The sequence below is a fragment of the Dermacentor variabilis genome, chromosome 2 (genome assembly GCF_050947875.1).
Source record: "Dermacentor variabilis isolate Ectoservices chromosome 2, ASM5094787v1, whole genome shotgun sequence".
Lineage (NCBI taxonomy): Eukaryota > Metazoa > Arthropoda > Arachnida > Ixodida > Ixodidae > Dermacentor > Dermacentor variabilis.
This window is the reverse complement of record NC_134569.1, coordinates 205864429-205892105: the sequence shown is the minus strand read 5'-3', so window position 1 is coordinate 205892105 and position 27677 is coordinate 205864429. Positions and strand designations below refer to the sequence as shown.

Sequence of the window (27677 nt, the reverse complement as noted above, 5' to 3'; positions counted from 1 at the left end):
CTGCCGGTATTGCGATTCGTTTCTTGAAAAGTCTGCGCTCCTCAAATCCCTGTCCAGAATTATGTGTCACGCTGATAACGCGCATGCCTTTCGTCACCTGGCAACACCGGGCTCACAACCTTAACCAAATGAAACGCAAGCAAGGCAGATGGCGCTTATTGTTGTGGGAGAAGATAGCCCTTAAAGGTTGCAAACTTTTTAAAGAGTGTAGGGTGTGCCTAAAATCGCCTATTTTAATAGGTGCCAATTTACATGTTTAGTGTGTCATCATTGCAAAAGGCCTATTTACCCCCCTTTTGATGTACAAATTTACCGTGTACGATTATTTGTACCAGCGAGCCATGCTGCGCATATGACCTTATGCTTATGCAGGCTTCTCGTTGCGTTGTATAAGTACAAAAAAAATTCCGTCCTGATATAAAAAGGCGTTAATAAGCAGACTTTTCGTGATTTACTTGCAGCGGTGAGTTGGTACACCATTGTATATATACGTTTCTGGAACATAATTGTGTCTCTCTAAACTTAGAATTCAAAGATGCGCGATCCTACCCATTCACTTTGATAACTAGAGCTAACAAAGTGCTGATCCAGAGATTAACATTTACTGGCCTTAGAACTCAAGAAACGTATACCTTGATTTTCACCAGTAAGTTTTGCCATAGTGCAAAGAAAGACATTCGGAATGCGCAAGAGACAAAATGATCACTAAATACATTCGCTAATGGTCACGTGTTGCTAGTAGAAAGGAGGTAATGGTTTCTTGAAGATAATCTCCTGTGATTTTTTTTACATGCAGAATTCTGGACATCTGACTTTGTGATTCGCCTTCTGTTTTCGAGCTATAATCTCTTGTTTAGGACAAGAATTTTAGCCGCAATGTTCCCACTTTATTCAGAAAATAACACCGCGTTTTCAGAGCTTTACTAATAGTTTTGCAGATCGCTTCATTAACGACGGCGGCGGTATGCGTGGTGAGCGGAAGGCCAACTGCTGTGTCCAGCAGGGGAGCCGTAGACACCCGGCGAGTTGCCCGCAGCGTAGCCGGTGGCACCGTAGCCGTAAGGTGGTTGGCCGCCGTAAGCGTATCCGCCGAGTGCTGGGCTACTGGCAACGTAACCTTGACGTCCGTACGGGGTGTATCCGTAGCCTCCAGCAGCACCTCCGTAGGGGTTGTGTCCGTATCCGCCGTAACCGCTGTAGGCACCATCGTTGTACGGCCCCGCCGCCCCGGCGACATAGGCTCCAGGTGCACCAATCTGTCTACGTCCTGAGGGAACCGGAGGGACGACTGGCGCAGCGTTGAAGACCGCGTCGGCGCTGGCACCAGGGGCGGTGCTGGGCTCGTTGGTGTCCACGGTGGCCCGGAAGCCGTTCACATCGGCCACGTAGTTCACTCGACGGTAGAGGCCGTTGACGTCACGGTATCCGTACGAGCCGGTCTTGGCGTTGTTGGAATCACCTTGCTCGCTTCGGAACTGTCGGTTTCCGTACTCGTCCACGTTGTCGTAGCCGAAACTGTACGGCTGAGGTGGCTGTAAGCCAGAAGAGGAACGAGATTTTTTCGTTCGCAACCCTTATCCAAATAGAGCGAGCCAGAGAGAGAGAGAAAGAGAGAGAGAGAGAGAAAACGAGAGGAAAGATAGGGAGGTTACCCAGTGTAAGTACCGACTGTCTACCCTGTGTTGGGTAGCTAGCCAGCAAACACTTATGCAAAAGCGTAGTACATAACATTTTAGAGAGGAATTGGAAAATCAATTGTTGCCTGTTTTGTGACGAAAGCTTAGCAGCATAGTCCTGAACCCATAAGATCAGCTAAGCCTTGCAGGCATGGGTTTGTCACTAGCATCGTTATTAAGGACGAAAAGAAAGAATGCTAAATGTCTCACCGTGCAATTGTACGAGGAACTCGGTTAAGAGAGTGCTCGCGAAATTGGCCTTGTCACGAAGGCTTGTCCCTTCGGTAAGAATGTTTGGTAGGTAAGAGGTGCATTCTTTACACTGTGCCGTGTTTGTTTACACAGTAACGTCGTCATCGAACAACGTCCTCGTGTGCGTGGAGTTCTCGAAGTATTTATCAGCGCAATACGTGCTGTCGCCCATCGTAAACCTTGCTGTACCTAGCTTTAGCAAAATGGGTTCACAGTTTCTTGATAACCGACGGCTAGCTTAAAATGTGCAAGACAATGTCGATATTATGCAAAAGTCCTGATTTTAATGTGTAAAGATATCGCGCTTTTATGCGCACTCCAGGTGAGCTCGCGCAAATAGCCGCGGGAGACTTTCAGGGGGCAGTTGTTTCTTCGATAAGGTAAGGAATGAAGGGACAAAAGCGCAGAAAGCAAAATTTTCCGCTAAATTCAGCTGGCAACAGCGAGGGGGAAGATTCAATCAGATAAAAGGTGGTGAGGTTGTCTCGGCGAGAACTAGACTTGCTTTGAGCAGTATCCTCCCGCGCCAGCACTTCTGACACTAACTTAAAGTACTAGCTACGAGTCGGGCGAGCCAGATCATGGCCCAATACGGTACATACATAAGCAGAAAGTAAAAGACGTTATGATTTCATAAAGCGAAGTATATCGTTGTTACTGTGGCTGAGAAAATGTATGCGCTCATATTCACGCCAGTGTCAACCGCCAGGACAAGTGACCGGAAGTATTGCGTGCTCGCTGAAATGTCCGGGATTAAATCGTGCGTAGAGAGAGCAAGTGGTACCCACAGAGGCATAGGCGTCGTATCCTCCGTAAGGTGTCCCCGCAGCAGCGTAGCCACCGAAGCCGGCGCCCCTGTATCCGGCTTGTGGCGGCTGCTGGTGGTGGTGGTGTAAGCCGTAGGCTTCCACGGCGATGTGCACCAGCAGCACTTGAAACTGGGATCAACAAAAAGAGCGTTTTTCATCTACAAAGGCACGAAAACGTTGGAGCACACGTCACGTGGGGCCTCGCCCCAGCGTGATGCCTGTTCACCTTTTAAAGGCACTGCGAAACAGCGGTGTGTTCGCAAAACTTCGAGCAGGATATGCATTAAAGGGGCGCTGAAACACTTTTTTATCTATTCACAGAAAGATCTCACTTATAAAGCACGTCTTTTCACGTATTTCGTGTTTAAAAATTTTTCAAATTCTTCGACCAGAGTGTAGTTATCACACCGATATCTGAATTTCGCTCTCTATTCAACGGCAGTGCAGTGCTGGAAGCTTCGCAGTAGAGAAGCTACGTAGGCAAAGCGCTCGTCGCGCCACCCCTTGGCGGCCGCGGTAGACCACGATACGCAATACGCCGCTTCGATTTCGAAGGCCACGCGCCGGTGAAGCAGCTACGCATAATGAAAAGATGAAATAATTTTGCCGTGCTTTCGACATCCACAGCACGTATGTTTTTCATTTGTTTCACTCAAAATTAGCAACATGTGCTGCCCAGACTGTTCTCGCGATCACCAAATCAGCGAATAGCGTTGGTAGGTTTTAGCTCATTTTGATGACGCTGCATGACGGTACTACGGAAGCGATACCAAGCGATTACCGCAGTTTTTGGCACACGACTGTAAATTCCCTGCTGCACGCAGTGCAGTAATATTCATCTCACATGTACACAGTAGCCTCTGCAAGAAATCGGTTACGTTTTCTTAAAATGTTCAAGAAGCTTTTCACGGCCACATTAGAGGGCATTTATTATTCGTTTCCTCGTTCGTATTTAGACCAGCAAGGGGCTCTAACTGCTTGACTGGTGCTGTAAATGGAGTTTTGTACTCTTTCTTTTGATGCATACAATGAGAGTACTTGCCTGTAGCTTCCGAAGGTAATACTACGTGAAGTGAAGAATTTGTACTTGTGATCTTGTTGAGATAAGTGTTTGCATGTGCATTCCAGAATCATTTTCTGCTGAACGGCTTGGTTTCGCCGTACTTTACACTTTGACGATTAGGTTCTCACTTTCGTGAAAAACCTTATCTGTGTATATCAAGCGAAGAGATCACCCTTTATCTACGACGTCTAGATTCATTGATGGAGTTAGCAAAAGTGAATTGAACACCATTTGATACAAAGAGCCCTCTTCAGCCTTGAAATAAACTACGCACTTCTTCTTCATTCGGGTTGTTATGAAACGCAGCTGCTCCGTGTAACTCGCAAGAACTGTTGACAGCGCTCGCACACGTTGAAGGAAATCGAGAGTGTTGACACCTAATTCTTTTTGCCTTTTTTATAATTTATGTCCAGATAAAGTGAAGAGCTTTTAAATGTGACCGACTGCGTAGGTGCGCACTTACTTCGTCCTTCGTGAAGCTGCTATTTATTAATTTCATCTTGCAATCCTCAGCGGCCGCACTTCGCTGAAAGGGTAATGTAAAAACGGTCGGGTACCTAAGTTAAGGTCGAAATTGATCTGCAGCTCCCCACTATAGCGTCTTTCATAACCCCAGTGCTTATTTGGGATGTAAAATCTCATTATTCATGAACCGAGCAGTTTGAATATTTTAATGGTACATCTGTTATGGTAATGATGGACTAAGGAGGAGGATGTAAAAAGTACAACCGTAGGTATAATGTGAAAATAATAAACAAAACTGGAAAAGTTAACCCATGAAATTAAAACACCACAGAGAACAAACGAACAGGAATATTAATGCAGCATATTAGCATCCTGTTGACTTTGTCTTGATGGGCATGATCAGCAGAGGGAATAGCGCGAAATTAGTTCACGACGTTCACATGAAGATTTCTCAGATTAGGCCTAATCGAAGATGGAAGGGCCCCTGAGGGTCCGTATATAAATGCGCGTGCAACTGATTTACAGCTGCTACAAAAACAATAAATTTGCGCGCAACACGACGTATTCTTAGGCTGCCTGGTTCATAATGCCGAGTAAATTAATAGAGCGCAAGAAAGAAAATATTGACTAGATGGTGAGGACTTCTACTGTTACCAGTCGTGCCCAGGTATCTTTAGCTCTTCTAATTTATTCTTCAACATGAACATCATTACAAGTCATAATAGGTCGACATGCAACTGTATAATAAACAAGCTCTCCCACACATTGCGTAAGTCATCAGAAAGAGAAAAATAAGGCAGCATTCGTTAAATGAAAATGATGTGCCCTGAAATTACTATAAAATAAATTCTCACCGTGGCAAACATTTTTGCTCTTACGATGATCTCGCAGGTTAAGTCAAGACAGCTGCGGTCCGGCGAGCGACGTTGATGCGACAGCAAATGTTTTCTGGCCGCTTCTCTTGGGCAGCTGGCTTTTATACACCAGCCAGCGACACTTGTCCGAACGTTGCGTCTGCGTGACACGTAGTCGCAACCTATTTTGTTGGTTAGCACTCGTCGCTTTGCTTTCCTATCTTGCAAAACTGCACTGTCTTGCGAGATGGCGCCTTGAGTCCTCATTCTAAGTCAAAGGCGTGTCCGCTCTGAAGCAAATCTTGACGTCCATGTCAAGAGCGACTGCATTTCTGCGGGCGACGTTTGTAAGCAAGGATTCAAATGCTTGAAAGTTTGAACTGTCTGGAACTGATTACAGACGCCTTGCTGCAAAATTATGCATTTCGCTAGCCTACTGATCAACGTGCAGTAATCTTGGATTGGTAGTTGACGATATTTATCAGAATTTAGAGCTCTGTGGCAGTTAAGTGTATGGCACCTTCAAGAAAGGCCACTCGATAACTTTAGTCGCAGATGTCCAGGTGCTAGAAATTTTTATTCCAGTTATTCAAAATCCCTGCGTTCTTTCTTAATTTCAGGTATCTTATAGATTATATGAACGTATTAAGACGTTCGTGATGCAAACCAATATTTTGAACCCGTGTTTCGGTATAATTGAATATTCGTATGCAATTTTGTTCCAAAATTTCCTCATTCGAACTATGCACAAATTCGAAACGGGAGGCAAGTCGGAATCGTACCCAATGCTTAAAGTTTGTGCTCAACTGGTTGGACTGGTTGCAAAGATACCAAAGAAGCCCCATGTACCACCTAAATGCTATTGTTATATGACTGACTAGCCGATTTGCTTCAGTTGATTTCATTTATTTACTCGCAGGGTTTATAACATTACAGAGTCGAGAGCGTAATGTGGTGTAATTACATGAAGTGAGTTGAAATGGCGGTCTTAAAATTCTTGTCATTTTATAATGGAGGCGAAGTAGGGAAGAATGTGGTTCCAGTCCGTGCTTGTGGTGGGTAGAAAACAATCAAAATACATATTACTACAATTAAACGCACCAACTTTGAACTCGTGGTCGTTGCTTGAAGAAATAAAAGAGGGTGCTGTGAAGATTGTGTTACATAGGACTAGGTTGAAATGGTATATTTTATGAAAAAGAAAGAGTTGAGCAAACTGACAACGAAGTGATAGGTCAGGCAAGTTAAGAGATGATTTCATTGATGTTACACTCGCAGTGTGGCAATGGCTAGGTAAAATTAAACGAGCTGCACGGTTTTGGATGACTTCGAGGCAGAACGATAACGACTGAACATTTTTGTCCCAGATGGAGTAGCCATACTGAAGTTTTGAACGGAGAAGTGTTTTATACAAAAGGCCCTTTAGGTTAGTAGGCACGATGGAGAAGTTTAACTTTATGTAACCAATGGAACGATTTGCATTAATGACTATCTGTTCAATCACGGTTTGTCATGAAAGGTTCTCGGGGGTCTAAACGTGAGGGTACTTATAGTTGCTGGCTTGGAAAACGGGAGCGTTATTGCTCAACGAGAAACAAATTGCGCTACAAGAAAAGTTCCCCTACAGCTTTGAACACCTATCTTTTGATTTGCTGATCTCCATTGGCCGGCTGGCGCGCCAACAACTTCTAAAGCCTCGGCGCAAGCCTTCCCTGTTGTGCTGTTGGTTGCCCGCCCACTTTGGCGTAGCCGGCACCTTGAAAGACGCTCAAGCTCCTAGAACAGCATGCCATGGCTCCAGTTAGCGCTTCCTCACACCCGAATACACATCAATACTGATGGTTTGGTCTCCCTTACCAGCTCTTCAGGCGCCGTTGTCATTCCGGCTATGAAAACCACAATCGAATTCATGCTATCCCACATGAAAACATGAACGGCGGCAGAGCTTGCTGCCCTGCGTGCTGCAGTAAAATATCTCCTGCAAGAGACACCTCAAAAATGGGTCATTTTTTTGGGGCTCTAAGGCAGCTCTTCAGAGTCTACATTTTTTTCCATATATCATAGGACACATGAGCGGCTGTCATGTGAAATAACAGGAGACCACTATCAAGCTATAAGCTATTGCTAAAGAGCATGAACTGATATTCCGGTGGCTGCCTGGACATACCGCCATGGCTGGCAATGACCTCGCCGACGAAGCCACCCGGTTTTCCCATATGGATGCCCGACTAGTTTCAATCTCCTCATCAAGAACCGACACTCCAAGAAAGCTTCATATTATGGCTAAAGCTGCGACACATAAATACTGGTCTTCTCCCAGCCTCCCGAAGTGTCATAGGCTGGATCCATCCTTAAAGCTAAAAGTGCCATCAAGAATTTCCCCCTCTGAGGAGACAGTATTGTGCCGCTTCTGGCTCGGGGTGGCATTTACGAAGGCCGACTCGTTCCGCATTGGAAAGGGGGATACGCCGATGTGCGACTATTGCGGAACCACAGAAACGATTGAACACATCCTGTGTATCTGTCCCAAACACGGCGACGAGCACTAAGTTCTCCGGACAGCAATGAACCAGCTGGACTCTAGACCATTTTCCGTAATGAAGATCCTTGGACCCTGGCCGGACGCGTCGATGGTACAGAAAGCCACGAAAACCCTCTTAAGATACGTCAAGTCTACAGGTCTCGGGAACCGTGTGTACAGTCCGTGCGAACCTTCCACAGTGTGCGAAACTGTGCTCTCTCCCTCTCTCCTCCGTCCTCCTCTCCTCTCTCCTCTCGTCGGCCGACTCTCGTCCTCTCGTCCGCCGGTTGAGTTCAACATTGAGAGCTTCGATGAGTTCAAAAGCGAAATCCGGAATTTACGCCAGGAGCTCACTGAGGTGAAGAAGCGGAGTGAAGACAATGATTGAGACTGGCAGAGGCTAAGGAAAATCCTGGGGGACTTAAAAAAGGATCTTGTTGAATTGAAGCAATACAGTAGGCGCAACAACATTGAACTAAAAGGAGTGCCAGAGACAGAGAACGAGAACTTAAACGACACAGTCCAGAAGGTGGCCAAGTGCCTGAAATCGGATCTCTCTGTTAGCGACATAGATATCGTGCGTAGAGTTCCGGTTAAAGGATCGGGGCTTCCAAACATATTTGGAAGTTCAACTCACGGTGTGCGCGGGACAAATTCTTTAAAGCAGCCAAGAAAAACCGATTGAGCACAAAGATGATTGGTTTTGAGGATAACGACCCAATCTTTGTGAATGACCACCTCTGCCCTGAAACGAAAATCTTGTTAGGCAAGACCGTCCATTTGAAGAAAGAAAAAGGCTGGAAATTTGCCTGGGTTTCAAACGGTAAAATCCTGGCGAGGAAAGCAGACAATTCGAAAGTCGTCCATGTGACATGTGAAGATGATCTTTGAAAAATTGTCTAGTAACTGACTCCTAGCCGCAGCTACCTCTTGGCAGAGACATGGCGTTCACGAAAATGGGCAATAGTTGCTTGCACATATTCCACAGCAATATACGCAGTTTAAGAAGGAACTTATCTTCTTGAGTACCAAAAACATTATGATGACATTGCAATATCTGAAACTTGGCTCAAAAAAGGTGAAGATGTTGTTATTCCTGATTTCATCACAATTTCTCATCCACGTGATTCACTTTCGCGCGGTGGTGGTGTAGCCCTTTTCGTTCATAACAGTCCACCTACTCAGCATTGCCCGATGTCTCCTGCAGCACATCTGATATCGAAGCCTTATTTATCAGACTGGACAACTCTTTTATCATAGGTGTCGTGTATAGACCACCCAATTCACCTGTAGCTTTATTTCTTCAGGAACTTGAATCTATATTTTTTACACTAGTGTCACGACACAAAGGTCCGGGTATAATTAGTGGTGACGTTAACATAGACACGAGTCATACAAAGCATAGTGAGTACACGTATCTACTAGAGTCCTTTAATTTTCAAAATCTGATCACTATCCCTACTAGAATAACAAGTACATCCGCAACTGTCATTGATCATGTGTTAACTAATATAACCTCGAATATTAATGCTGGCGTATGCAACCAACCCATCTCAGACCATCTCGCGACCTATGTAACGGTCAAAGACGTCATAAAACCGAAATTAACGCACGCCAAAGTGAGTACGAGTATTGACTAGGCTTTGCTGAGATCGAATATCCAGTTAATCGACACTAGTACCATATACCACGATGACGTCGACATAGAATTCTCCAATCTAATCGACATCCTGACTTGCGTTAAAACTAGCAGCAGTATTAAAACATCTGTTCGCTCATATAAGTTGCCCGTCTCACCCTGGATGACTGAGCAGATTTTAGCAGTATTGCAGCAGAAGGACTTTTGGTATCATAAATGGAAACAGCATAAGGACAACAGCTATTACTTGAGTCAGTACAAAAAGGTACGCAATAAATCTGTGGCAGTTATACGTACACGAAAAAAAGAATACTATACACGTTTAATCGAACAGAGCTCCGGTAACTTTTAAAAACCTGGGAACTCGTGAATAGCGTTATAGGCAGCCACACAAACAAACGTTTCCAGACGTGGTTGACAAGAATGTTGTCAACAGCTTTAATTCATATTTCACTACTGTTGGAATTTCTTCAGGTACCAATGTAAATAATACAGATATAAACTCTTTATTACCAAGCCCACTCCAAAACTCCTTTCGTATGGATGACATTGAACTTAACGAGATACACTCAACATTAGCAACCATGGATAGTAATAAAGCTGCAGGTATAGATGAAATTACAGTACGTATGTTAAAAGAAAATATTGATATTCTGGATCCCATATTATGCCACGTATTCAATCGCTCACTTGAAACCGCCACGTACCCAACGTCACTAAAAACAGCCCGAGTTGTCCCAATATACAAGGACGGCGATCGCTCAAGCCCTTCTAGTTACCGACCAATATCCGTGCTCAGCGCCATTAATGTACCTCTCGAGAAAATCCTTGCAAATCGAATAAATAGTTTTATACACAAATACAACATAATTTGCCCGCAGCAACATGGTTTTCGGCCAAACCATTCAACCTCATCAGCGGTGCAGTCTTTAGCCCACATTATAAACAGTATTTTAAATGACAACAAACTTGTAGCTGTAGTCTTTCTAGATTTAAAGAAGGCTTTCGATACGGTCAACCATTCCATCCTTTTGTACAAGCTAAAGCACTACGGTTTTCGGGAACGGATTTTCGATTTGTTTTCTAGTTATTTCAATGAACGTCATCAGATAGTTGTCATAAATAATGTCTCATCGTCACCACAACGTATTCATGCAGGCGTGCCCCAAGGGTCCGTTTTGGGACCCATGCTTTTTTCTATATACGTTTCCGACCTTCCACGTGTCTTAAAATTCGGAGAAATGCTGATGTATGCAGACGACACTGCTATAATCATTACAGGCAATAGCATCGAGGAAATACAGTCCAAAGCAAACGTAGATTTGGCAAACGTCTCTGAATGGTTTACAGCCAACAACCTTACTGTAAATGTCAAGAAAACAAAATAAACTATATTTCACTGCCGCAGAAAACAAGTAGATGCCAATTCTGTAAACATTAGTACTGAGAACTCTCTACTAGAATATACCACGTGTTTTAAATATCTTGGCGTAATCTTTGATAGAAACCTGCACTGGCAAGACCATTTATTAGCAGTTGGGGCGAAGGTGGCATCGGGGTGCTATAAACTGCTTAAAGCACGTGACTTTTTTGGCACAAGCACATTACGTATTTTATATTTCTCCTTTATCCACAGTCATCTATCATACTGTCTGGAATCATGGGGATGGACCTACAATAGTTATGTCCAGCTAATCAGAAAATTGCAGAAACGATCATTACGAATCATAATGCAATCTAAGCAGGATCACCCCAGCAACCCATTATTCCACGATCTACGGATATTACCCTTCGATTCACTGCGCCACCTAAAAACAGCAACTGTCGTAAACAGCATCGTAAGAAACAACCACCCCTTCCATATGTCCCTCTTCCATACATCATCGCGTACTACCAGAAATGTATTATTAGGCAAGTTTAATCTACCTCCTACGCACTACGTTTATGGAGAACGACGGCTCTCTTTCATTGGTGTTCAGATATGGAACACTCTTCCACAAGAAATAAAATACGCTCAAAATTTTGCACTTACAGCTAAAAAATTCTTTCAGCGCATGCATAAACATGTTAAAAGACATCTATCTGCTGTTTCCATCTCATTTATTATAATAATATAACATGCACGATGTTTTTGAATCGAATAAACTGTTTCTTGTTACGCTTTATTTTTGTCATATGTATTATGTATATATTCCCCTCTCTAATTTTCCAAGTTTTTATTGTTTATGTGACGAAGTGTCTGCATTATATAATTTCATTTCTTGGACCCATAACTAGCCTACGGCTACGGGTCCAAACAGTACTGGACACACTTTTATTGTATTTTCATGGAAAAAATAAAGAATTTGAATTTGAATTTGACTAGTGCGGACGGGGAAACATCGGCTCCCGCTTCCGTAAATATTTTCGGTCTGATTTTTTTGCCACCTATCGCTGAAATGCACGCCATTCGACACGGTTTCTTCTGAGGGCTTCCTTCGGTGAGTGGCCCTTGTGCAGAAATTGTGGAACTTTTTATGTCGACCATACCGCGGCGACACTAGGCTCGGGTAGGCGTAGGCCTAACCCGACGAAGAGGGGCATTATGCCCGAAGTAGAAATGGTGGTGGGAGAGGAAATCTCCTCCGAAGAAGCCAACAGCCCAGGCTGGACGACAGCTTTGGGCAAGAACAAGAAAGCTCGGCGAGGAACACCAGTTTCAACTCGCAAGAAATCCCACGTGGGCTCGAAGGGTGGCTGCCGCACGGCTGCCCCACAAGGCGCGCTGAGACGTCTCAATGGCGTTGTCATATGGCGATGTCATATTCGGCTCGCATATTACGATAACTGGAAACTGATGCTTGAGAACCCTCTCCGTGTAATAGGTCCCAGGCGACCCCGTAGAGCTTGTGCGTTCCACTGAAATATTACGGAACCGCTTATCCTTTCCTGTAGTGAAAATATTGAAGTTGATGATGCCATGGCGTTTGCTAGCGTTTATACAGCAGCATGCATTGGCTCTAGTGCGTCGAGAATTTGCACCGCAGCCTTGGCAACGGGCGTCTTCACTTCGATGAGCAGCATTCGTAAGGAAAGAATGAACTGTGCAAGCATTGCCTTGATTTGCCCATCCGACGATGAAGGTTCATGTTCACGCTGGCGTTCAGGCTGCACTTCTGTACTCCGAGATAGCAGGGAAGGCCATTTAGTAGTGTCCTTGGTGTTCAGAAGAGCAGACGTGATTAAAGGTGGTTCTGACGTTTGAGGACTACTAGGAGCGCGCGACGACTTTTCCTGGAGTACAGGTTGTCCTGTTCTCGATGCTTATCTCCTTCTGCGATTACGCGAGCGCCTCTGGCGACGGTGGACCTTGGTAACCGCTTCTCTGCGTGTAGATCGATCTCGTACCATTTTCCTCAGCACGGACATTTCAGTCTTTAATTTTGGACAGTCCTTCGACGTTGCCTCGTGCGGCCCATGGTAGTTAGGGCACTTCAAGTCAGAGCCAGAAAATGTCAACTCATCGTGATCACCACCACAACGCGGACATGTCATCTTGTTAACGCACACAGCACTTACATGTGCGATTTTCTGGCATTTACGGCAATGCAAGGACCTAGGGCTGTATGGACGGACAGGATGTGGCACATAACCCACTTTTACATGAGTTGGTATGGTCCCTCCTTCAAAAACGAGTTTTATGCACCTAGACCGTCCGTAACGGTGTATGTCTGTGACATGGAAAGTTGAGGAGATTAGCGTTGCGAGATCGTCATTATCAATATGTTTGTCGACATACGTACGATGGTACATACGTACCACGTACGATGAATGAGCAGACAAGTATATTTCCTAGCTCAGTTACAGCTTTCAATATGTCGACGATGGTTCGTGTAGTCACATCAACAGTAAGTATGTTTCTTCTGGGATTAAATCGGACCTCTCTGATTTGCCCCTTAGCCAGCCTCTCGAGATAGGCAGTCAGAGTTTGGCTATTGAGGGAATTGAGGTTCCCTGTAGCAGCATTATCGGGTGTGTGCATTCGCTGGTTCGACGCCGAGTACTCGGGCCAAAAAAACGTCGCTCCAACAGAGACGTCATACGTGGTGGAGGTGACTTTTAGATCCTCAGTCCTTTACTCGCTCAGTCTTCCCCCTGGAGTTCCGTTCAGGCCTCCGCTTGCGCCCACTGTCCGCTAGCATGTCTCAGGCCGACTCACCCTCCACTTCTAGCGCTACCGTTCCGACACCGCAAGCCACTCCTTATATCCTAACCAGCCACTAACGTGACACCCATCTTTTCGCTGGTCTTCGTGGGGAAGATGTGCAGGACTGGCTGTTCGATTACGAGCCAGTTCCGCTAATCGTTGGGATGATCCCCTCAAGTTCCGATATGTCTCCTTCTACTTGATGGGTGTGGCGATGACATGTTTCTTCAAGCACGAGATAGACTTTACTGACTGGGCTTCCTTTACGCAGCCACTCCATCATGTATTTGGTATCCCGGCGGTTCGTTCTACCATCGCAAAGAAAACCCTCGACACTCGTCAAAAACATCCAGGTGAGTCTTTCACATCGTATATAGGGGATGTCCTTGCGCTCGGCCGCCGTGTGAGTTTATCTATGCCAGAGTAAAAGTAGGCCACATTATGAACGGTAGTAGAACAGTCGCCTTCAATGCCTTTGCCACAAAGAACCCTCCTACAATAACTGAGATCGTCACAAAGTGTCAGCGCCTGGACGAACTTGAGTCTGTTCGCCTTCAGCCGGATGTTCGCGAATATTCTTCCACGGCGGACCCAGGACTGCGTCTCATGGTAAGAGCAATGATACGCGAAGATTTACAATAAATGGGCTTGTCATCGCCGTCGGTGTGCCCTAGTGCACCTTCTGGCGCGTCCTTGCGTGGCGTCATCAGGGATGAACTGGCCTCTACGACCTACTCCGCACACGTGCAGCCATCGGTCCCTTGTCCGCTACCGACGCACGCGGAAGGTGTTGCCTCGCCTCCAGCCAACGTCAACTCAATGATGCCATTAACAGCGTACGCTTCCATTCCTTCCGCGCCTCCACAGAACGTCCCGTCCATGCCGTCTGAGCCTTTATCGGTCCATCTGATTGCACTGGCTCCCGGAGTACCTAGCACACTTTACTACCCGCCTTGGAGTCCACCACGGCGGTCATATTTCATGTTTCTGCTGCTAGCGCCAGGAGGACGAGCGTCGGGGCTACGATTTGTCTGAACACAACATTTGCATTGGAGCTTCTTCCCAAAGCCGGCGCTTCTCTTCACCTCCGCTCCGCTCTAAATATGCACCCGCATGACTGAAGACCGAAGTGCTTACCGTTCAGCCAGACGCCAATACCCTTGGCCATTCCGTCGCTTCACGTCACCACTACGGCCCGTCTCACTCAACTCAACCGTTTGTCCGGAAAACCAAGCGATGTAGTTTTGGAGGAACAACTGCACACGTCAATCAGACTGAAATTTCTCCTGCGCACCCCTCCAATATGCTTTCCATGTTGGTCCAAGGGGTGCCCGTCGATGCTTTGGCGGACAAGGATGCGACAATATCCATTATCCATGCTGATTTATGTTCCCACCTCAGAAAAGTCGCGACGCCTTACGATGCACGGACGCTAATTGCAACGCAAGGGGACACTGTTCGACCTTCCGCTCTTTGTACTGGCCGCGTCCTAATCGATGACAGTAATTGACGACAGTTGTACCCGTGGGCTTGTCAACGTATCTTAGGGCGGCATTTTCTTCTGCTTCCACGGCCATTTGTTGTGGGCAAAGCGTCTTACATCTTACAAACACCAACTACTTGCTTGGGGAAGAAACACGCCGTTGCGCCTGATTGCTGCGGAAGACATCGACCTACTTCTCGGCCGACAGCCAACTGTTACCATTCTATCAAAGGATGTTGACCATGGTGACGTCTTGGTCTTGCCGTCGTCCTGTTGCCTTCATAAAGACATCGCTTTTTCACGAGTTGTGGTTCGATTTCACAATGGCGGTGCGCTCGTCACCGCCACGAACACATCAGAGAAAATTCTCCTTCCGCAACGCAACAATGTGGCTTGCGCGGCCGATCCATGGCACATGTGCGTCTTGCCCCTTAAGCCTATGCCCTCCAAAGACCCTTCTGCTTGTGCTACTGCCGTTTCCTTTGCCCTTACTTCAGCCAACAGCAGTGAGTTACCACCTTCAGAGATGCAGCAGCTGCTTGTTTCGTTGAACAAACACGCAAATTATTTTAATGTACATTCGTCGACTCTGCGCCAAACCACAGTCGCAGCGCATCGTATTCACACAGAGTACGGCGATTCTATAGTACGGCGACGCCCATACCGCGTGTCTCTAGCCGAGTAAAATATGGTAGAAGGAAATATCGCGGACATGCTACAACAGAAGATCACCCGATCCTAAGCTAGCCCTTGGTCATTTCCTGTTAATTTGTTCCGCAAAAAAGAGGGTTCCGTGCGCTTTTCCGTCGATTACCAGGTCTCAAGAAGATCACTCGAAAGGACGTATATCCTATGCCACGCATCGATCACGCCCATGATTCGCTAGGAGGCGCAGATTACTTTTCAAGCCTCGATCGCCGTTCTGGCTATTGGCAATTTACCATGCACGGAGATGATAATGAAAAAAAACATCGTTTGTTACCCCCGAAGGACTTTACGAATGGAAGGGCATGCCTTTCTGGCTGTGCGATGCACCTGCGACTTTTCAGCGCGTGATTGACACCGTGCTGCGTGGCCTGAATTGGAATGCCTCTGCTACCTGGATGTTATGTATACATGCATAGTGCGTGCTTCTTGTGGAGGATGCCTACGGGCGCCCCGACGAAGACGACGAACGCTCTCTGGTTCTAGAGCTGTCGGCTGAACTGGCCAGCGCCTCACTATCCTTTGTGAATATACTTTGTAAATAGTCTCCAGTCTTTAATCCTTCATTCGTGCAAGAACATTTCGTTTTTTCTGCAACATTTCCTCAGCACCTGTAATGCTTGGGTGAAGTTCTAACGTGCCTTACCGACTCAAATCAACACGAAGAAATGTCCTTTCGTCAGCAGTTCTGTTAGGTTCCTAGGACATGCCTTCAGCAAGGACGGCATACGTCCAGACCCTGAAACTATTGCTGCGGCCCTTCACTTTCCTCGCCCAGAAAGGCCTAAAGACTTGAGAAGCTTCCTTCGCCTCGCATTTTATTGCCGTCGCTTTACACGGAACATTGCCTCCATTGCTGCGCCACTACATAAGCTGCTTGCTTCTGGTGTACTTTTCTTCTGGTCTCAAGGATGTGAATCAGCCTATCACAGGCTGAAGGACGCCCTCACGTCTGAACCTGTGCTTTGCCATTTTGGTCACACTGCACCGGCTCTCTTGCCCACAGACGCTAGCGGCCGCGGCATCGGTGCTTTCTTCTACTACGCGAACACTCTTCGCGCGACAGAGTTGTTGCATACGCCAGCCGCGTACTAACCGATGCCGAGAACTATACGACCACTGAGGAGCAATACCTGGCTGTTGTTTGGTCCATACAGACGTTCTGACCCTATCTGCACGGGCTTCATTTTACAATTGTTACGGACCACCGCGCCTTATACTGGCTCACCAAGCTCAAGAACTTGACCGGACGCCTGGGTTCCTGGATTTTTCCCCTGCAAGAGCATGACTTTGACATTATACATAAGTTTGGCCAAATACACCAAGACGCTGACGCTATTTCTCGTTGTCTGCTCCTTGAGCACCCACTCGACGCCTCGGCAACTCCGTCGCAAAGCGGCTCGTCGGCTGTGACCTTTACGCTGGTTCTTTCCAAGCCCTAATAGACCTCCTTGCTCCGGACGACGAGCTTACTTTCGCATCTCCCGAACGGGCCGAGCCATATTGTCGGCATATGATAAACCACCTCTCTGGCGTCTCTCGCCCACCTAACGCACGGTTACGACGCCAACTCGCACAATTTAAGCTGGACAATCGCGTGTTGTATCGGCGGATTTAACACCCCGACGGTCAATGCTGATTGCCCGTTCTACCACGCTCTCTTCGAGCCCAAGGCCTCGAAGCATTCCACGATGACATGACGGCTGGCCATCTCGATTTCCATAAGACCTACGATCGCATTTAAAGCCATTACTATTGGCCTGGCCTTTCTACTAGTGTAGTGAGGTACGTCGATTCTTGTTCTCCGTGTCAGCGTCGCAAACCCCCAACCTCCGCTCCTGACGGTGAATTTCTGCGTATTACGTGTCCCACCGCACCATTTCAGGTTGTTGGTATTGACCTTTACGGGCCCCCTCCTGTTACTCCCGCCCGCCATCGATGGATAGTGACCGCCATCGAGCACCTTACGCGCTATGCAGGGACAACATCAGTGATCAGTGGCTCGGCATTGGAATTTGCCGACTTCATCCTTCAAGCTATCATTTTCCGGCATGGTGATCCTCGAATATTACTGAAAGACCGCGGAAAAGCTTTTCAACTTTGAAACGAAATCCTGCGTGCCTCTGGTACCACCCACAAAACAGCTTCGAGCTACCATCCACAGACTAACGGCTTCACAGGGCGATTTCATCGCATGCTTGCCGATATGATCGCCGTGTATATTAAACTTGGCAACAAAATTTGGCGGATGCTTCAACCATTCGTAACTTTCACCTACAACAGGGCCGTTCAGCGCACCACCGACCAATCGCCATTTCACCTAGTTAACGGACGGTCACTTTCTTCCCTTCTCGAGGTTTCCTTCTTCCATGCTCCTGTCGACCCATCTACATCGTCTAGCGAAGACTTCGTTTCGCAACTTGCTCATTGTCGCCAGAGTGCCCGCGCAAACGGCCAGACAACTAAGATCGGGAGATCATTTATTACACAATCCAACCGGTTGTGTCCTTCCGACCTGGTGACGAGGTACATCTGTTCACGCCCCTTCGCACTCCTGGTTTGTGCGACAAGTTCCAACCGCGATTCATCGGGCCATACATAGCCATGGAGCAGACATCACCCTTCATTTATCGCGTTACTATCGCGTGATTTATCGCGTTACATCGGACCACCGTTTTCGCAGCACCGAGGTCGTTAACGTCTCCGGCATGAAACCCCTTGACTTGCGGCCAGGATGGCCGCTATCACGTGGCGGGAGTGGGGGGGGGGATTAGCGTAGGCGTTTATTACGCTGGCCTTCTTTATGTGCATATTATCATCAACATCCTACTTTGATCGATCCTCATCTTCACTTCCGTGTGTGATCGTCATCATCGGGTGTGTGCCTTGGCTGGTTCGACACCGAGTACTCGGGCCTAATAAGCGTCACTCCATGTACATATATTACTACATGTATACATATATTACTTTCGTTGATAATGCTAATTTTGGCACGGTTTTTGCTGTTGCTGTCATTGTCCGGTTTTGTTTTCCTTTAGTGATGACGGGCATAAGCGCTGTGGGACGGTTGGCGCGGGACAGGGGTAATTGGACATCGCAGAGAGAGGCCTTCGTCTTGCAGTGGTCATAAAATAGGCTGATGATGATGATGATGATGATGTACCCTGTTGATGAGCTGAGTCCCACTATGCCAGGACGTGCATGTGTATGTCTATGCAGACGGCATCATTCTTTTTTCAGGCAACAAGAGAGATCAGTGCTCTTAGCCAGACTTCAATTCCCTTTGCCGTGTTTTTAGAAGCATACCTTCGTAAGCTAAAGACCTGGCTTCCCAATATAGATCTTCCAGTAAACCTAAACAAAAATTAGACCTTGTCTTTCCGCTTCCGCGCCGGTACAGTTATCCTTAGTATATCATCAAAGAACCATTCTCCAGGTAGAGTCACTTAAGTACGTGGGTATCATATATGATGGAAAACTTACCTGGTGTTCTCACATAGCAAGTATTGCAACGAAAGGGAGACGAACCGTAGGTATACTACGCAGGATCAGTAAACGTCGTTCTGGTATGCCAAGTAACACAATAATAACAATTTGTCGTATGCACGGACGACCAATTGCAGAATTTTGCTGTGCTTTGTTTACCGGAAGTGCGAAATATAAAATGAGACCACTCGCTCTTTGAGAGAAAGAAGCGCTTCGACTATGTTTAGATCTCCCTAAATTTGTTGCTAACAACGTGTTATACCAGGAAGCGCGCTTACCTTTTCTTCAGACGAGATTCCGCATGTGTATGGTTGAAACATAGTTAAGAAGTTATTAATATTCTCTACAACGTCAATAATATGCATTTATTTCTGAACATAATTCACTTTTTCAGAACACATGGTCATGATTGGATATACCATAGGTGGTCTTTGTGCGGTCACAATTAGCACCTTGAACTGTTCATGTTAGGGAAATCATTGCCTTTGAAATGTCCACGTTGTCACTTATAAATGAATAATGAACGGAACCCTCTTTTTAAGAAGCCCTTCTTAGTCGGAATATCTTTAACGTGGTTTTTTCCCTTGCGGTTGGTGGGAGAGCTAGATATTTCCTCTCTCGGTGACCTTGTTCGTTTAAGACATCGGGGGCCCATATCTACATCTTCATTTTCCATCCCATTTGTGTCGGAGAGAGAGATGTGGTCGACTTTATCAAAAGTTGATGGCTTTCATGAATCGTTATTCGTGAGTGGCTGCGCGGTCGATATTTCAATCGGTTGACTCCGCGGTAGACTCAACACCGGATCCTCAATATTGGCTTTATTAGTTGGATGAAGCCACGGAGCTAGTTGTGAGGACAGCACTTGAACAAGGGAGTCGGTGAGATTTGTCACAACGCGCACCACTGCTTTCTCCAACGCCTCTTCTACGTAAGCTTCCGCAGCCTCAGAGATTGAGTTTTCCATACACAGTGTTTGACGGGCAGTTGTATCAGCATACCCTTGAGTCCTGCTCTGAATTTCTCCAATGGCGTCACGACGAGAGCATCGACGTCTTAAATTATTTCAGTGATATGCACTTCCTTTGATCTTGCAGGGCAATTAGGCTCATCTGCAGGGTGCGGACCAATGGGAAGGCAGCAGGACTCATTGTGGGAACAACAGGCATTTGAATTATGGCATTTCCCACAAATTGCAACCTTTTATAGAGTGCCCTAACCGCCAGCACTTCAGAAACTGAAGGACACGAGGTGATAGAGGCTCTACTCGGTGTATAAGTGGCCATGCTTTGATTTCCGATGGGGAGTTGATTCCAGCAAATGTAGCAATGACTGTTTCTGTGTGCGAGCACTTATTATCAACGACACGGCTGCAACGATACACAGACATCCCGCCTGCCGCTGAACACATTTCCATAATTTCTGCCGGACATAGACTTATGTCGACACCGCGAACTAGGCCTTTGGTACATGGAAGGTGACGAGGAATGAATCTGCTCACCGGATGTGTCGCAAAAATATCGCACTTCAGTAAATCTTGAACACAAGCCTGGTCTGACGTGCAGCAAAGAATGCCTCCTCAGCCAAACTGTCGAAACTAGGCGATTTGTTTAAAATTGGCCGAGGCCATATGGAGTTCGGTTTGAATTGCCTTGGGTTTCTGCATGCGAATCACTCGGCCATCGCTCGGAATCAAAGCGACAGGCACGCTGGTCGTCCCATTGCGTAAGAAAAGCTCCACCGGCAAATCAGAGTTAGGAACAGAAGCCGGCCAGGTGGAAGCCTCCTGGCCTGGCGATGAGAGTGACAATGCAGAGAAATAGTAAATTACTCTGGCAAGGTAACAGATATTGAAACAAATGGTCAAAGACAAACACGTAAAAGACACAGATTAAAGGAAAACCGCCAGCTACTTCACCAGTACCAGTGTTGGGTAGCTCAGGCACAGACAAGCTCACTGCTAATTAAACATCCTCATCAAACTGTTGTTTTTCTTCATAACCCTCACTAGAGGTTGGAACTTAGGCTTGTGCTATCTTTATTCTATATCTGCTATTTAGCTTTATTACGACGACAGCTACCTTCTAATTATTGGTGTAGAACGTTGCTCATTATGTCCTTGTGGATAAGAATTATGGCGAAAGTGTTTTTTTTTGTGAATGCAGGCCGCAGAGGTTTATTGAAGCTCTCTATACCCTTCCTGTCTTCTTCCTACTTAACTGATTTTCCAAGCACACCGACATTTTTCCTGCGATCATCAATTTCCTTCTTGTGCGCGTGACATTCGAGAGAAAGGAAGAAGAAGCCAGCAATACCAGAAAAACTGAAGTCATCTTTACCCCACTACGTTGTCGAATACCAAAATTAAACGTCTATCGTCACAGGGCTGGTCTGGTGCCCTCCCCTCTGTGCCCAGTCTGTGGAGAAGATGAAACAATAGAACATTTTTTCTTATTCTGCCGCCGTTTCACTTCATTTAGAAAAAATCTAGAATCAAGACTTACACATCTTGGTTTGAGCTTTTCAATTATAAATATCCTTTCTCTAGGAGCCTCCTCTCTTGGACAGTGCTACAGGGATATTTGCTCAACCGTGGAGGATTTTATAATTGCTACAAAGAGATTGTCTTGAATTCCTAAACATTTTATTTTTGTTCATTTCCTCCAGTTAGCTTTACCATTTTTAGTTTTTAATAAAGATAGCCTAATTTAATCCAAATCTTGGCCAATCCTCCTCAGTGGGTGTGCGCCATCGCATAAGGAATACAATACCATACCATTTGCAGGACCGCCGTTCCTGAAGACAAGACAAGTGTCAATCATCTGGAGCGAGATGGCTGCAAAGCAAGGCCCCACAGGTGCAGGAGCATAGCCTCCACAACCTGCCGTTCCCGTTGCAAGAGGCGAGGGGCAAGAGTCCACCGCAAGTGCTGCAGCATGAGGCGGCAGCGGTGGCAGATGTTCCCGCTCCGGGACTGCTTGCCCAAGATCCTGGCGCAGGATTTCCAGCTCCAGCGGTGCCGAAACATATAGACGTGCTTCTCACGCCGCCGCTGCAAGACCATGCCCACCTGCCGGCGGGTGCAGCAGGCACCATGGCCGCTTCGCCCAGGGCCAAGATTTCGAAGCACAAGACCGCACGCCGGGAGCACAAGGCGGGGTACAAGCTGATTAGGGCAATAGCAGTCGTTCCCGAAGAGGTCGAGCAGACGGACGAGCACCTACGCGTGTTGCCTTTGACTTTCGAGTCGCACCACGTGGTCGCTGCTGAAGACCAGCCTCAGGCAGGGGTGTGTGAGCTGGCCCGTTTATTTAAACTTTGATCGAGGTAGCTTTCGTTCTGGACAGCCTGATCCATTAAGCGCTGTTTATGAAGCCCATCGGTTCGGCGGTGTGGAAAAACTCTATGACAATACTGAACAGCGCCAAATAAAGACTAAAAAGCAACAGAGTGGAATGTGCAAGCATTTACCTGTCATTTACTTTTCTGAAGAATTAACTGAACTTTCTGCAATGCATGTAGGCAGCAGCGTTTCGTGCTGGTTACGCAGAAATCCGTCACATTTTGTTCACATTTGAAGCAACGAGAAAAAGGCACTTGTTGTATGGTTTTAAAGAAAATTGTCTTGTTATTTTCAAATTTATTGACAATTACTTTTTTCAGCAAGTTACCGCATCTGTCCATATCGGGCTACTGGACTACCCAGCTCGAGGATAGTGAAGTGTAAGCACGTCGGCCGATCCTTATTATAGTGCAGTCTGAAAATGCGCGCTGTTCCCGTGAGTGTGTGCATTCTAAAAATGAGAGGCGAGCAAGACGACGACGACAAAGAAAATGAAACGCTGTTTTTAATTTCCAGTTTACAGAAACGTCAGAAACATAGCGATGAATGGCTGTTAGTACAGTTATAAACTTCCCGCGGCTCCTATTCTGATCGCATACAGCATGTGCGCACGTGCATAGTTAAGGAGCGGGGGGAGTGTCTGGTGAAAGTGGCTCCTTCCCGCTAGCAACAGACTTCACCGCATAACAATATTGTACAGCCGCGAAGCTGACCCAAAAAACTGTCATTATGCAACGCACTCCCCAACACAGCTGTCGATCCGAAGCTTAATTGAGTTAGACCTGCACTGTACCTACCCCGCCCGCGCATTTAAGTCTCACTTCGGCTAGCTTGCTAGCTCATAAGAAGGATTAGATGCGGCTGTGCTGCATGACGCTGTTCTTTTTTTATTATTTTTTGCGTATGATGTGGTGTAATCTTCGGGAGGTTTATGGCCGTCTCCGTGCAATGGGGATTGTTGGCTGGAGTTCGGGAGTGTCACCCAGAAATAGAGAGAGTCGTCAGGTAGGGGGTTATTAGCTACGCGGCAGTGGACGGCGTCGTTATAGTTTAGACCACCTACGGTTGTTTAAACTGCACACAAATTTAAGTGCACGGGCGTTTGTGACATTTCTCTTGAGTTGTTTCAAAATGAACCCGGATTCAAATTATCGCAGCAGGCAATTGAAGGTGCCACTTCGTGCTCAGTAGCGGAACCCCTTATCCACCGAGCCGTACGACGGTGTGTATCTCTCTGGACCATTACTGAAGCTATACGCACACCGCGCACATTGGCAGAAAGGCGGACACTTGGAAGTAATCGACACTCGTCGAACACGACATCTTCTCGGGAGCCAGTGTTCCCGAAAGGGAGCTTGTCTTCGTCTCTGTTGTCGGAAAGGCAAAGCTTCTTTGGCGAAACGCCGGCACCGGATCACATACCTCATTCGATCGCTGTTCTTCACTTCGACAGACATTGTCACATTTCCGCGCCGCCTTTATCGCTAGTAGAATAACGTAAATGTTTGGGTTGGTTGGTGGGATTCGTATGGGTAGCTTAGCACGTAATACCGGATAAGGGACTTGCAAGAGATAAATTTTAATTTCTGAACGGGTGTTACTTCTAGTAACCGCTGCGCGAGTCCAGCCGGGCCTTGAGCCCGTTTGATCCCGTTCATCTGTGTTGTGAGGGCCACGGACATTGGCTATAGCGTGAGCATGGCCTTGCTATTGTGGTGGAGCCGTCGAAAGAGACCGGATGCGTGGCTTGTTTCGCATCGTAGTCGCTCGTTACGTATTGCTAAATTGCCCGATCATTCTGTGTAAGCCATGCGAGAAAAATATATCGGTGGACAATTATTCTCGCAGCAACAACAGCCGCCACACCGAAACCACGGCCGCGGCTAATACGCTCGTCCTCGCGCCCTGCCTCCAGTGTGGCGGCCTCAGCTACCGCTGCAACGTCGGCCGCCGTCGTTGTGGGCACCCGCAATGAGGGCGCCACTGGGTAAGCCCGCCCTGTACTCGGGCAGCGCCAGCGCGGTCGTGGTGCATGGCTACATACAGCCGCCTCCCCAGCAGCAGCCACGCGCAGGCATAGTTCGTGTGGAGGAAGGTGCCGTGGACTTTTTCTGCGCCGGTTACAGGATGGCCGCGCTCATCTTCTTGCTGCTCTGGCTATACCTGGCCATTAGCGCCACCTACCGGAAAGGGCGAAGCAAAGCCGCCATCGCGGAATTCTCGACGATGGACGCTGACGAGCGGGAACTGGAAATGCTGCCCGGTGCCCAGGAGACCGCTGCCACGACCGAGTCCGTGGCTCGTCACACCGTGTCGTATGACTCGGACGAACACAGCGCCGCCGTCATAACGGCCACTATTTACACTTGTGCTACGCAGTTATACCGGAACTCAGTCTCCACTTAACGCTATGACGGAGCAAGATACCTGGAGCAGTGTATTGGAGCACTCTTTAATTAATCATATTCTTATCTGACTTTTCTGTCTAATTAGGTGTTGACTTCGTTTACCCTCTCTTCTCTTCTACCTTGACGTTTGTCCTCTTTATTGGCCGCGACACACTTTAGCAGTCCGCCCCGACCGGTGAGACAATCACAAAGTGCGCGTGCTGCACTTCTCTATTCATTCACTTTAAACAATAAAAGACCTGGGTCCATATGGTTAATTTGTGGTCTTAGCAATATTTATATACAAAATAAAGGAGGAGACGAGTTGTTCATTGCGTACTTGATTTCAAATACAGAGACTAAACATTTTCGATGTTTTATTATGTTAGTGCTGGGAGCTCAAAGTTAATTTTCCAGTGATCAGTCTTAACTTGTTCAGTAAGTTCATGATGAAGAGCCTATAGTCTTTTAGAGGTAGACTTGGACTTCTCAGTGCAGTTACGTATTTGAGACTCCATATTTTTCTGCAATAATGTCAGCAGCCTTAAGCTTTGATAATTAGTTCTGCGAAATGAAGGCCAAATATTGTTATTGTAGTAATTCTTCGCTATTCTTTAGAACAGGAAGTGTGTTCGGGTAGCGCCGCAGCTGCAAATATTACGCCTCAATAATGAGAACGTCAACAGTTGCCCGATGAAAGCGACGACTACGAACAGACGCGCGCGGATGCTATGAACAGGACGGGCGCACATGTTGATTCTGAGGGATGCATTAAACTTGCTCGGCACAGGCCGTAGTATGCAGCGTTGGAAACTCTTGATACAACAACGGCATACGTCAGTGTGGAGCTGTCATTCTGCTGAATATTGCGAAGAGCATGAATTTTCCTCCATGTTGTACAAATTGACATTGGGAATTCTGAAAAGGTTTCGGCGCCCAAATATTATAAGTTCAGAGACGTTCCACAATTACGGTTCCGTTCTTAACCCCATCTTGCTTCTTTAATATTATGAGTTCGGTTCCATTGCGTCGACACCTACAAGTGTGTGTTTATGCAGACGACGTTGCATTCTTTGTGTCAGCGAGTGACATTTGCCCGTTGCATAGAATGCTAATATCATATATATCAATACTTGAAGATTGGCTTGACGATCCTAATATGCGAATAAATGTTAGCAAAAGTAGCTTGATTGTATTTCCCTTTACCTGGTAATGTCTCCTTTCAATAGAGTTAAGAGATGATACCTCAGCGCAACGAGATTAAATGAGTAGGCGTTATATACTACCCAAAACTTAGCTGTCGCAACCGCATAGAACTTGTTATGTCTAAGGGAGCACCCGCAGTTGGCATGGTTCTCACTCTCGCTCGGCGCTGCTCCAGGCTCTAGGCATTGTGGTTTGTAGAGTGTATGTTCGATCCGTATGGGAATTTGGGTGCGTTTCATTAGCCGATGGGCCAGCATACAAGATTAGGCTCTAGTTATAGAGTGAGATGCTCTGCGTATTTTTCTTGCGGCGCCAAATGTTGTTGCTAATAATGTACTATATCCAGAAGCCCCATTGCCCACACTTGTTTGCAGATTCCGCTTTCTAACAGTAAAAGTCTGCTTAAATATTTACTTACCTTTATTGACACGACCGCAGCTTGTACTTATTAAGGAAATATCTGCGTTCTTTGATAAAACAGGGTTCTCTCTGTACAATCAGCTGGTTGTGTTTTGTGCAAGCACAAGTAGAACCATTAAACGTTCTGTTAAGCGAGAGTACTCTTCCAGAAAAGCCCTTAAGTACTCCTAAAATTGAATTTAATGATATATGTGCAACTACTAATTTCCGGCCTACTAGATATGTAAGCGACCTGTTACAAGAGCATTTAGCGTAATTGAAAATCAATGGTGTAATAGCGACGGATGCATCAATGTGGGAAGAGAAAGCGGGTGAGGACATTATTCCTTACGAGCTATCCGGGTCTTACTCATTGCGATTTCCTGAGGTCACATCCATACTTGGGACAGAATTATTAGCAGTTAATTTAGGTCTTCAAAAACAGCTGTAAAAGTGACCGATTGAGTGTCAGTGTGCAGAGCACTCACCTCATGCCCAGACAACACAGTTTTTAATATATGCAACCACAAACCCTTCGACATTCCGTCTGGTGCACTCGATATGTGTACCAGGTGACCGTGGTTTGCTAATAAAACGAGACAGTCGACATACTTCCGCGTACATCTCTAGATGGACCAGTCCTGTATGTTCTGCCGACTTGGGCTTTCATCACGGGGCTAGATTTAGAAAATGTTCTCTTTTAAGGTACTCTGCAATACAGACATTCCAAACAACATACTTTAACTATTTGCTTTTCATTTGGGAAAATTAATGCTCTGCCATTCGTAAATTGAAAATCACTCTTACAAAATGACGATTGAATATTCCGCCATTCGATATTTATTTCTGTGTGCAGGTTGGCCTGGCGCCATTCCCTCGATGCAATATCTGCACAGATTCTGAAAGCATTAATCATATTGTATTAACCAGCCATTGATGTACAATGAAGCGAAAAAAAAACACTGAAAACATTCTCTCCTTCAAGGCATCCAGAGTGAATTTCTGCCACGGAATGTGTGCGTGGCGGTCTGCGCGTTCCTTTGTGACACATGCAGAATATCGCGTGAACTTACTGATTCATTAATGAATGTGTCGCAAAATTTCACTCTGAAATGTATTAAAATTTATTCCCTTCAAATTTTATTGAAGGGAAATGTATTAAAATGTATTCCCTTCATAAAGCATACGTTTTACTGCGAGAAA

The 27677-nt window shown here is 46.4% G+C and overlaps 1 protein-coding gene across 1 annotated transcript; it reads right to left on the bottom strand.

Annotated features, from left to right (window-relative positions):
- Window positions 1-881: 881 nt before the first annotated feature.
- Window positions 882-7000, bottom strand: LOC142570645 (uncharacterized). Its single transcript, XM_075679006.1, has 3 exons — window positions 6977-7000; window positions 2717-2866; window positions 882-1532 (listed from the first exon to the last, which is right to left on the bottom strand). The coding sequence occupies exons 1-3, from the start codon at window positions 6998-7000 to the stop codon at window positions 948-950; spliced, it is 759 nt and encodes a 252-aa protein (XP_075535121.1). The 3' UTR covers window positions 882-947.
- Between the last annotated feature and the right edge of the window lie 20677 nt (window positions 7001-27677).